General features: G+C 42.7%; 1 protein-coding gene across 3 annotated transcripts in view; it reads left to right on the forward strand.

The window, feature by feature from the left end:
• Nucleotides 1-12,831, forward strand: part of CHD6 (chromodomain helicase DNA binding protein 6) — a 178,978-nt gene that overhangs the window by 37,701 nt on the left and 128,446 nt on the right. For 2 of the 3 annotated variants that reach the window (XM_070420947.1, XM_070420949.1), the window contains exon 2: nucleotides 12,192-12,247. In XM_070420947.1, coding sequence (XP_070277048.1) covers nucleotides 12,215-12,247 — 33 coding nt within the window. In that variant the 5' untranslated portion in view covers nucleotides 12,192-12,214. Of the gene's footprint in view, nucleotides 1-10,335; nucleotides 10,356-12,191; nucleotides 12,248-12,831 lie in introns of those variants that run through there. The other variant, XM_070420948.1, reaches the window with a different exon arrangement.

The raw sequence follows: 12,831 nt of genomic DNA on the forward strand, positions 1-12,831 counted from the left end.
CTGTTGCCAGCCACCTGCCTCATCGTTCAGCTTGCTTTTGCAAGAACCTTTTGCATCTCAGTCACATCTTGCTTTATGTATTCCCCCCACAGACTGGTTCTGTATTTATCACAGCATTCTCTTTCTTTTAGGTTTCATGGAACGGGGAATTGAGGGTGAGAGAGGATTAAGAATAATTTTTTTTAAATCCAGAGCTTAAAAAATTCTTTGCAATGTCCATTAAACAGAAATCCCTAGGCCCTAAGGAAAGTGCAGGAGGTGCCAGAGTTAAACAGCTTTCAGGAGACGGAAATGACTATGGAACTCATCAGGATGCAGCATCCTCCTGGGTTGGCAGCAGGTGATTCAATGCAAGATGTGGAAGTTAGGTTTCAGGGTTGAAGGAAATTTGTGTCAGATTCAGAATCCGTTGTCTTTAGACAATAGGAAAAAACACTTTGTAAAAATCCTGGGTTTTTATTTTACTTTAACAAAACAAGAGTTGTAGAAATAGGGGGAAACCCCATCTTAAAAGTGCCAGTGTTTCTGGGGCCTGAGTGGCTCTGCCTCAGGCAGGCTTGTAGAGTGTGGGTTCTTGACTTTGTGCAGGAAAAGATCTCACAACACAAGCCCAAGTAATTGTGAGAGTATGTTTATTAAAGCTGGGGACAGTGAAACAAAGAGAGCCTAGGATAGAAGCAATAGGAGGGAGCCTAGGTGTGGCTGCTTTGCTCTCTAGAAATGTTAGGAAAGAAATGAGCCAAGGAGGGGCTACTGTCAGCTCATTGGAAAGTCAGAAAAGGGGGCTTTTGGGATAGGTTCAGGGGCTTAACCTGGCATGAACTGCTGCTGCTCATTGCTCCCCTGGTTGTAAGTCTCGTGGGGACACTTAGAGTTTAGGAGAAAGTAAAAAGTTCACCAGGGTGTGTTCCAGAGAGAGTGCACCCTCGGCTTGTCTTCAGGGGTTTGATTTGCTTTCCAAAGGTGGGGAATTTAGGGGAGATTACAGGGGAGGATCTCAATACAATCTTCATCAGTTTTCCCAGGTGTGATCGCCACTGATTTGTCAGTGCCAGGGGGTCATTAGTCATTACAGTTGATCCTGGTGTCACCCCCCTAGTTTTGCTGCTTTTCTGGGCCTGGAGCTGAAATACAACTGAGGCCTACATGTTATCTCTCTGGAGGAAAGGTCACAGGGGTCTCAGCTGCATGGCAGCTGTATGTCAAGGAGGAAAGGCCATCCTGGGGGTGAAATCTGGCACCAGTTTGCCTGTCACTAGGTCCCCCCGGGCTTTCCAACCCAGGTGAAGTGTATCTGGCTGTAAATTGCTCCCCCAATTTGTTCAGCTATCTGTCTTCAGTTTCCCCATTCCATTTGCCAAGGAACTTTCCTAGCTTCTTACTATCCTGTGCCTCATTAAGAATCCCACAGATGTAGTTGATAAAAATGTTTTCATATTGTACAGTGGTTTGCACTTAGGCAGGCTCTTCTGTTTCCTGTAGAATAGAGTGCATAGCCTGGATGACAATAAATATGTCATTTTCCTTTCATTTATCCCAAAGTAAAAACTCCGTTGAGTATTGTCTCTGTATTATGATTCTGTTGGTGTTTATTTTGTTTCCTGCTATCAGGTAGACTTTGTTCCTAACTGTAAATTGCCCCCAAACAATTTTGTTTTTACAATTCAGAATTCAAATTGAAAACTTATTGAAAGTAGATAAATAATTTAAACAGAATTACTTGCAGTTATATCACTAAAGGTTTTATCTGTGTTTATCAAATAAGTAATTTATATATTTTCTTATCTTGTTTGTAATATTATCTGAAGGGTTCATCCGTCTTGTGTAAATGTGCTCAAAAGGTCCACATGAATGATAGATAGTTATATCAAGCTGTTTTAATTGCTTCCTTTTCACCCCATGGATGGATCAAATAAATCCATTCTCTGCTACAGCCTGCCCCCCCCCTTTTTTTTTCCATATGGGCTTTCTTTTTTTAGACTGTTGTAATTTATCTACAGAATAGCTTTCTAACCTCTGCCCACATCTCTGTGTCCCAACTATAACATCTCCAAATTCTGACTTTTTACCCTATTTTCATTTGCCTACAAGGCGGCTTCATGTAGTGCTAAGAGAGTTGAATTGGAACCCAGGAAATGTACTTCTGAATAACTTGTGAGCCTTTGGGCAACCAGGCAGCTTTCTTAGTTTCATTAATTTAAGATAAAAGGATTGCATTGCCTGAGCTTTAAGTTCCCTCCCTTCACTTTGTTGCAGTCTTTTTTTTTTTTTTAATATACTTTTATTGATTTCAGAGAGGAAGGGAGAGGGAGAGAGAGATAGAAACATCAATGGTAAGAGAGACTCATTGATTGGCTGCTTTCTGCACACCCCCTATTGGGGATCGAGCCTTCAGGGCATCTGCCCTTCACTGGAATCAAACCCGAGACCCTTCAGTTTGCAGGCCGACACTCTATCCCCTGAGCAAAACCGGCTAGGGCTGTTGCAGTCTTACTGTTCCTTCAAATTTAGCCCGTTCAGAATAGAACTCATCCATCTCCTCTCCCCAAAGATGGTTTTTGTCCCTATCCTACAAATGAAGAAACTGAGACCCAGGAAGATTGAGTAAATTGTATAAATACTACTACCTGAGTGAGTGTTCAGAACCTACATATCTTCACTCCCAAATCTACAGGTTTTAATCTTTCTTCACAGCATTACTGGTGAGACCTGTTGAGTTTGAATGTGGAGTGTTATTTGTAAAACCTTTTTTCTTCCCACATATGGTTAGTTTGCATTTTCAGGGCTCTGATCCTTTAGTGCTGGACTGTCAGGAAATGTGATCATTTTTTATCTGGACCAGTTACTGGATTATGGTGTGTAGGGTCTAATGACAAAAAGAAAGGACAGTCAGGTTTTACTTTACAAGGTGATTCTTTGAGAGCACTGATAGTAGTACCTGGTTACTTTCTTCTACTATCCTTAATAGTGATTCTTACCGAGCAAGTTGAGTTTTATCACCAGATTAGGAGTTAAAATTATTTTCTCTGATTGAAAAGATGAAGTGGTAGTTAGAGTTGATGTTTCTTCTGTATTATGCAAATGTGTCTCTTTCATTATTAAAATCAAAATGTTTGGCTGAAGGAGCTCAAAGGTCTCATTTACTTCTGATTCTGTGAATGCAGCAATGTTAATGTTTCTAGTCAGTGGAGAACTTCCTTAGTTTACACCAAGCATGTCAAACTCTCGGCCTGCGAGCTGCACAACGCCCACACGAATATTTTTGTGGCCCAGCCAATATAACGGTATGTAAGAAGAGTGATAGGCCCTCCCTTCCCCTCCCGACAGATCTTTCAGAACGTTTCATAAAAATATTGTAACTTAATTTTTACAATATTATCCTGTTATACATAATTATTAATAACAAACTACAATGTTCACTAATGACTGATTACTATAATTTGTTGCATTCATTTCCCTTATGTGCCTTATGCGCAGGCACACCATCTCTCCACTAATACTAGCAGCAAATATTTTAGCAGCTGATTGCCACGTCATTAGTCTTGTACTGACTTGTTTGGTATGAAACAGGAAATATTTTGCTTTCGGAGAACAAGAAAAATAGGTTTATTTGCGTTATGCTTATTAATTTGTGCAGTTATTCAGTGCCTGGTAAATTAATGTTCAAGAAAAAATATTAATTAAAATGTTCTATTATTTTATGATAACGATTACTCATTTATTTCAGCCCTTTGTATTCAACATGTCTCTATTGAAATAAACCTACGTTTCTATGAAAATCGAAGCTTTTGTTTTTTTGTGGTCCACATAAAATTCAACCTTGTTTATTTGGCCCATGTTAGCCTTTGAGTTTGACATGCTTGGTTTATACCTTTATACTATCTCAGGCACAACAGATTCTAGTAAGGAATTATACAAACACAAGACGGAAGTCACTAGTAATTAGTTTAAATAACCAGAGGAAATTCATTCAGTTAGTAAAAAGCATTGTTTTGCAGTTGACCAATAAGAAGTCTTTCAAAACGGGGTTTTCTAAAACTCTTGATTCAGTAACAAGAGTTTACTAGAAGGTTATTATTACACTTACTGCTGACTATGTCTTATAGAGAAGGATTAAAATCACTACTCTTGATTTGTCTTTTGGCTTGCATCACCCACATACAGAGTATCACAGCTTTTATTATAATACATTAAATGTTTAAAACACTTGTTTTGAGGAGCAAAGTATATAAGTTAATGGTGGTGGTGGTGGTAGTGTACTTTCCAGCCAGCAAGAGAGCTGCCTCAATTTGGAAGTTGACAGTACTATGCCTTCTCACTAGTAATGTTTGGCTGTTATTTCAATTTAGGCATCTACATTTTTGGAGAGAATAGTTTTTAGTCCAAACCTGATATATATCCCTTACACCAGTATGATCCTTCTCTTTTGACCCTCCACATTGATAAATTTATTTATAATATTAATATATTTAATTTATTGATTAAACTCTGTACTAGGAGTTAGCTATATAGTAGTAGTCAAAATAGGTTCCATCCCAAAATATAAATAAAAGTTTAAAAAATAGAAAAAGCATTAACAACAAAAATATACAAATAAATAAAAATAAATGAAAAAATTTTAAAAATTATAAAAAAATACCCAAAATGATGAAAAATAAAAAGATAGGTCCCTATCCTTATGGCCCTCTTTGTCTTATAGATGTAAATGCTTTTGACATGTAGTTATGAGATTAAGGTGGTATATTATCTCTAACCTGTAGTAGAGAGCATCAAAGGTCAACCTATGAAGCTTATCCAGTGTGGCTCAGTGGTTGAGTGTCTACCCATGAGCCAGGAGGTCAGTGTTGGATTCCCAGTCAGGGCACAAGCCTGGGTTGCAGACTCAATCTTCAGTAGGGGGCGTGCAGGAGGGAGCCAATCAATGATTCTCATCATTGGTGTTTCTATCCCTCTCTCCCTCTCCCTTCCTCTCTCTGAAATCAATAATAAAAACAACAACAACATATATACTATATCTATATATATAAGAGCCCAGTGATTGAACAGCAGAATGACCAGACAGTCGACCAGTCGCTATGACACGCACTGACCACTAGGGTGCAGATGCTCAATGCAGGAGCTGCTCCCTGGTGGTCAGTGCACTCCCACAGTAGGAGCGCCGCTCTGCTGACCAGGATGAGCAGTTGCTCCTACAGCGGGAGCAGCCGTGAGCAGGCCCAGGGTGAGGTCGTGTCTCTGCACCTATCAAATACCTGAGACAATCCAGGCTCTGGCCTGATCCCACCAGCTGATGCAGGCCCTCTAAGGTGTGTTCTAGAAAGAGCATGGGGAGCTGGCATAGGTAGGTGGCAAGAGGGGACGTGACTGTGGACCCCCCAGGGAGGCTGTCCTGATGGCTGAGGATCCTGGAGCATGGCTGCCCTAAACATCCCTGATGGTGTCACTGACCTGGCATCACACATCAAGGACATTCACCGAGTGGCTTTGGGGTGCAAAGCTCTCCTCCAGGTTCCTCCAGGACACAGAACACGCTTTTACCCAAGACATTACCCCAAAATATCAGTTCAGACTAATTTTCTCATTCAGCAGCCACTCACAGGACGGGTCCACAGCCATTTGGCTGACTGGGATGAGCGGCGCTCCCACAGTGGGCTGATCCCTGCAGGCCACGCCCCCCCACCAGTGCAGGAATCCGTGCACCGGGTCTCTAGAGAGTGTGTGTGTGTGTGCGTAACACCTATATATATATAAAAGCCTAAGTGACCATCGCAACCGAACGGATGACCGAACAGCCTGTGTGGGGCGACTAGGCTGGCAGGGGGGTTAGTGAGGGGTGACCAAACAACCAAGCAGCAGGCTGTGTGGGGCGACCAGGCCTACGGGGGGTTAGTGAGGGGCAACCAAACAACCAAGCAGCAGGCTGCATGGGGTGACCAGGCCGGCAGGGGGTGGGGCAGTGAGGGACAACCTGGCCAGCAGAGGGGGCAGTGAGGGGTGACCAGGCTGGTAGGGGGGGGCAGTAAGGGGCTACCAGGCCAGTGGGGGAGCAGTTAGGGGCGACCAGGCTGGTGGGGGAGGCAGTTGGGGGCAAATAGGCCAGCAGGGGGGGCAGTTGGGGGTGCCCAGGCTAGCAGGGGGGACAGTTAGTGACAATTAGGCCGGCAGGCAGGTGAGCAGTTAGGAGCCAGTGGTCCCAGATTGTGAGAGGGATGTCCGACTGCCTCTTTAGGCCCGATCTCCAGGATCAGGCCTAAATAGGCAGTTGGACATCCCCTGAGGGGTCCCGGATTGGAGAGGGTGCAGGCTGGGCTGAGAGGACCCCACCACCACCACCACCGTGCATGAATTTCATGCACCGGGCCTCTAGTAGCATATCTAATAATAGACAAAGATGGAAATTAACCGTACCTCCACTATGCTTCCCATTGGCTAATCAGCGAGATATGCAAATTAACCACCAACAAAGATGGCAGCAGGCAGCCACACAGCTGAAGCGAGCAGGAGGCTTGCTTGCTCCAGTGATGGAGGAAGGCAAGGTTCCCCGCCCGCCGCGGCCGGGCTCTGAGCTCCAAAAGCAACAAAGTTGCAATTATAGAAGCTAAACAAACCCCAGATACCTGCTTTCAGCAGGCCGTGGCCTCGGAGCTGGAGCGGCAACAAAGTTTCAATTATAGAAGTTAAATAAATCCCAGAATAAAAAAAGAAAAAAAGGAGAGGCTGGGAGCTTCAGTCGCCCGTGGGCTTGGCCAGCCTGAAAACCCTCAGCCCTTCATCCAGTCTGGCCAGGCATCCCAGTGGGGACCCCCACCCTGAAGGGGGTGTGACCAGCTGCAAACAGCCATCAGCCCCTCACCCAGGCTGGCCAGGCACCCAAGCGGGACCCCCACCCTGATCCGGGACACCCATCAGGGCAAACCAGCCGGCCCCCACCTGTGCACCAGGCCTCTATCCTATATAGTAAAAGGGTAATGATGCAAACTTACCCTAACAGCAGAAAGACTGGGAATGACTGGTCACTATGACACACACTGACCACCAGGGGGCAGACGCTCAATGCAGGAGCTGCCTTCTGGTGGTCAGTGAGCTCCCACATGGGGGAGCTCTGCTCAGCCACAAGCCAGGCTGATGGCTGCCAGGACAGCGGTGGTGGTGGGAGCCTCTTCTGCCTCCTCAGCAGTGCTAAGGATGTCCGACTGCAGCTTAGGTCTGCTTCCCACTGGCAAGTGGACACCCCCCGAGGGCTGCCGGGCTGCCAGAGGGATGTCTGATTGCGAGCTTAGGCCCAATCCCCCGGGAATCAGGCCTAAGCCAGCAGGTGGTCATCTCCCGAGGGGTCCCAGACTGCGAGATGGCATAGATGGGGCTGAGGGACCCCCCCGAATGCACAAATTTTTGTGCACCGGGCCTCTAGTAGATTATAAAAGTACATGTTCATTATGGAAGATTTGAGGTGTATCTGATTTTTACAGTGGTTTCCCACATACTCTTTGTCCCAAAGGGCCTGACAGAGTAGAAGGGATGGGGGCCTGTTAACAGCAAACGTCCCCATCCTTCCTGATGTCCTCTGCTGTCTCCTTGCATATAAAGGACCATGGTAGCCATCTGCTGTGTGCGTGCGCTTGTGTGTGTGTGTGTGCATCAACACACACTCTTGTAGTGAAATAGACCAGGGGAACTGAGAGGCATTATTAGGGTGGCAGAGTTCTCAAGGTATAGTAAATGTAAATCTCTGTGAATGAATGGTGGAAGAGTGTGTATCTGTTTTATCATTTTTTATTGTCCATAATGGCACCAAGGAACTTGAAATGGCACAAGCACTGTTGCAGAATTTTTGAAATGGAGAGAGAGAGATAGTAATAACAGTAACTTTCAAAATGTTTTATTTGAAACCTGGCACCCACCCATTTTTCTTAAGGGAAGCAACATTAGGTGGGTGAGAGTAAGAAGGAATGGGAATTTTTTATTGTTTTCTTTTTACATTATTAGCTTATCTTCTTGTGAAGGTAATTAAATGCTGTATTCATACATAAGCACTGAAACGCAGTGAGGAAGAGAGCAGGAGTCCTACTAGTTTTCATATAATTCAGAAGTTATACACATTTCCCCCCCTGCTGACAAATTTCTTGGTTTGCCCACACAGTCTGTATTACGTTCTAATTAAGTTGTAGGATGCTGAAGTTACTGTTTAATTTGTTCTTTATTGAGCCAGAACAATTTAACCACAACTTTTGAGGGATGGCAATGCAGCAACAGAGGCTGCAATGCCATTTCCAGTGTTGTGCAGAAGTGTGCATCTATTCATCCACTCCTGCAACATAAAATTTCTCCTTCCAAAAAGATTATGTAGTTTTGTATTTTTTAAATGTGCACCGTAAAAGAGGTGCACATTAAAAAAAAAAATTAAGGTAATTTAAGAGAGAGTGCTTTGTAAATCATTAGTTACTATTTGTAGAAATAAAAGTCATTCAACACCTATTGATGTTGTTGATGACATCTGTTATGTTGTGGAGTGGCAGCATGCTGGTGTGTGACAGTCCATCCGGGTGCAATAAATGATTTCACAATAATAACATGAGGTTTGCCAAAGATTGTTTTTAGTGAACTAGAGCAGTTATTATTATAGTAGCATCACTCCCACTCCCTCGGAATTCATACACACACACCTCAGAGTATGGGGTGGGGTTATCTGTGCAGCATGAATATCACTGAAGGTACAGGTAGCAATATCTTACATGTGAACAAATTGGGGGGAGGGGAATATTTGGTTTCCTTGATCTCTTTTCCTCCAAGTCTTCTTTCTTTGCTGAGTAATCTAGTTCAAGCCATGCTTGAGTCTGTCCCACCTCTTTCCCAGTCATTCCAGCCTGTGTTCTCTGATCTTCTCTGGCCCTATGATAACACGGGCCCAAGGAGTGGTGGTCCTGTGTGATCTCCGTGGCTGTCTCCAGTGTCAATTTTATGTCACACTTCCACCTACCTCATCCCTGAGCTCCCGCTAAGGCCCAAGTTTATTTCCTCCTAACTTGTGGGATTGGCAGAGAAAAGGACTGCAACAGTTTACATATCTCATGGCACATTGCCCGAGTGCTCTTCAGAAAGCTTGAAAGAATTAAAAGTGCCATTAGCAGTGATAAGTTGGACCTGGTTTCCTCACATTCCTGGCAATGTTGTGGCCCTACTTATTTGCATGCTAGTTTGTGGTACTTTATCGGAAATTGTTTTTTGTTTTATGTGTGTTTGTGTGCTTTTGCGGTGAAGGGAGCTTTATTCAGTGCAAAACAGCTCAATTGTGATACATCATGGCTGTAGGACAGCTCTGCTCTGCTCTGCTTTGCCCCGTGCTGGTCTGCTCCGGTCTGCTATGGTCTGCTTCACTCTGCTCTGGCGAGACATCTTCAGTGTTTCAGCTAAGTCCGGGAGACGCAGTCTTTATTCTTTGGTGGAAAGAAAGTGCGCTTGGAAATCCAGGCTGCGAGTTCGATCCCTGGGCTGGGTGCATACAGGGGCAACCGATTGATGTTTTTCTCTTTCTCCCTCTCCCTGTCCTTCATACGCCGCCCCCCGCCCCCGCATCCCTCTCTGTAAAAAATAAATTTAAAAAAAAATTTAAAGGGATTTTTATTAGCATTGGTGAAATTTTTCTTTATTTTTTAAATGGTTGATTTCATTTTGTTGGGCAGAATGTTGAGTACATATGTCCGATTATAATATATACCCCTTTTTATTAGCTGGATTCATTTCTCAAACTTTCTTCATTTCAGAATTTGTGACAGTTTGTAACTTGAGAATGGTTTTCTGGGGTTTGATAATTTAAAGTTGAGAAATAAAGGAGATAAACTCATACTAACATAATTTACCTAGAACTCATTCCACTAGTGAAGATTGAGGGGTAAAATTCATTTAACTACCTTGATTCAGAGCACTTACCATTTCTCTGGTATTTATAGTTTTCTTGAGGTGAATAATTGTTCCATCAATTGCTAATCCTGACTATGATTCTTAGAAATATCCCTTACTAACTGACTTTCCTTTTCCAAATCCCTCTCTGCCCTCCTCCCTTTCCCCTTGGTCTACTCTATGCTGACTACACCCACTTTGAAGCTTGTTATTACCTCCTTGTGAGTACCAATATCCTGGCAGTGTTTTAGGGTCCTTTTTATAGAAAATGCCTCTGACTTCTGGAGGAAAAAACACACTAAATATACAGATATTAAACTGGTAAACTGTAATTGTGGCCCTAAGGATGCTTGGAATCACAAGTCCTTCATTTTTCATCAAACACACCATGAACGCAGAAAATGGGACCATCTCACTTTCAAGTTCTGCTTAATTGCCTACATGACACATTGATTTGGGTATGAGAAATAATCGTGAACATAAGGATAATTATGTGCCTCTGATGGCTTCCTGAGGGTATGGTATTCTGTAGCTCTGTGGGATGTTTAGGAAATCAAAGTACATAATAAATATGAGGCAGTGTCTGTCTGGGCTAGAGTGGGCAGCTGAGACTCTATGACCTGTTTATACACTGTTTGTATATGAGAAAGGTGAGTGCTTCAGACCCCAGGCAGTAAACTAAATTCCAGGTTTCCTAGACTAGGATTGTTCCTGTTCCCCCTGATGTGCAGTGCACCTCTGAGCCAATTGCTGGGCTCTTATTACTATGGTGCTCCAAAGTCATTTATTTATTTATTTTTAAAATATATTTTTATTGATTTCAGAGAAGAAGGGGGAGAGAGAGAGAGAGAGAGAGAGAGAGAGAGAGAGAGAAACATCAATGATGAGAATCATTGATTGGCTGCTTCCTGTACGCCTTCCAATGGGGATTGAGCCCACAACCTAGGCACGTGCCCTGACCAGGAATCGAACTGTGATCTCTTGGGTCAAGGGTTGACATTCAACCACTGAGCCACACCTGCCAGGTTCTAAAGTCATTTATGAGGAAAAGGTCAGTGTCATCAAGGGCATTGTGGTTGGAAATGGGACTTAAGTCCTGGGTAGCATAAAACCAGTCATTTAGAAAGTCATATGAGCCCAAGCTGGTTTGGCTCAGTGGATAGAGCATCGGCCTGCAGACTTAAGAGTCCTGGGTTCAATTCTGGTCAAGGGCACATGCAGGCTTGATCCCCAGTGTGGGGGCATGCAGGAGGCAGCTAATCAATGACTCCCTCATTATTGATGTTTCTATCTCTCTCTCCCTCTCCCTTCCTCTCTGAAATCAATAAAATATATTTTAAAAAAATAAAAAGTCATTTGAAATATTGGAATGGAATTTATTTTGTCAAGTAAAACCATATATGCACATGGTTTTAAACATCAAATAATACAGGATAGCATATTATGAAGTGCAAGAGTGAACTTTCCTATCTCACACCAATTCCTCTCTCACTTTTTTTTTTGGTTAATCCACATTTTTTTCATTGATTTTTTTTTTTTAAGAGTGAAAGGAGGGAGGGACGGAGGAGGAGGAGAGGAGAGAGAGAGAGAGAGAGAGAGAGAGAGAGAGAGAGAGAGAGAGAGAGAGATACATACATCATGTGAGAGAGACACATCAATTGTTTGCCTCCTGCACATGCCACGACCAGGGTCAGGGTTGAACCTGCAACCTAGGTATGTCCCTTGACTGGGAATTGAACTTTTGACCCTTTGGTGTGCCAGCCGAAGCTCTAACCAATTAGAAACACTGCCAGAGCTCACTTTTTCAAAAGAAATAATTTGAACTCTTTTACCTCTCATTTTTATTGTGTATATTTGTATTTCGTGATTTATCAATTACTGATATTATTTATTGATTTTCTTTCAAAGGAAATAAGAGCTTAGCTTATTTCTATCCCCTCTCCTCCAGTTCTCTCAACATAGTCATGCCATTTTTTTTTTGTTCCTCTTCTGACTTCCTTTGTAACTTAATATGCCAGCATCTTTTATAACTTATATACAAAGACAGTATCTTTTTTACTTGACCCTATCTGGAGAAATAAATTAGGGTTTGGGATAGAATTGGGTAGCACCAGGGCTTATACTAAGGGCTCTGGGGGTTGTTGGACTAGAAGACTACTGATTACAAATGTTCTGAAGAAATATTCTTTTCTTTGTTCTGTGTATTCCTCATGTGTCACAGTTAATCCTGAGATAATCTAAAATATTTTATTTTGGATTTTATCAGAATCTTTGCCTTTTTTTATATTTTACAGAAATAAATATCTTCCTTCAATAGATGATAATGAAAATACAGAAGAAAGAGAAGCAGGTAGGTGATGTCACTTATCTTTTTTATTTTTTTAATTAACCGTCATCTGATAATATTTTTCCCATTGATTTTTAGAGAGAGTGGAAGAGGGTTGGGGGGAGGGAAGAAACCCATGTGAGAGAGACACATTGATAGGTTGCCTCCCACATGCACCCCAACCTGCAATAGGGATTGAACCTGTAACCCAGGTATGTGCCCTTGACTGGGAATTGAACACGAGGCCCTTTGGTGCACGGGCCAACACTCTAACCACTGTGCAGCCTGATTTCACATATCCTTTAAGTGAATGCATCCGGCATACACTTGTGCTTTTTTAACAAAAAGAGAGCCGGCAGTTTTGGCTCCTATCTTAGCCTCTGGTAGTTACCCTGTTGCCTCTGTTTCCCATTCTCCATGTGGTAACTGAGAGCTCTGTTTTGAATGAGTTAATATATGGATTTCTAAGTTTTTATAAAGAGCAATGTGATCAATTATTTATATGTTTGTCACTTTTGATGTTTGGCTAAAATAAAAGGATTCTCATTTATAAATTCTGTGGATGTTTCCTTCTAGAGAAAACATTAACTATTTGGTATTTGGTTTCT

The sequence above is a fragment of the Myotis yumanensis genome, unplaced genomic scaffold, assembly GCF_028538775.1.
Source record: "Myotis yumanensis isolate MYYU_CA2020_CCGP unplaced genomic scaffold, mMyoYum1.0.hap1 SCAF_7, whole genome shotgun sequence".
Lineage (NCBI taxonomy): Eukaryota > Metazoa > Chordata > Mammalia > Chiroptera > Vespertilionidae > Myotis > Myotis yumanensis.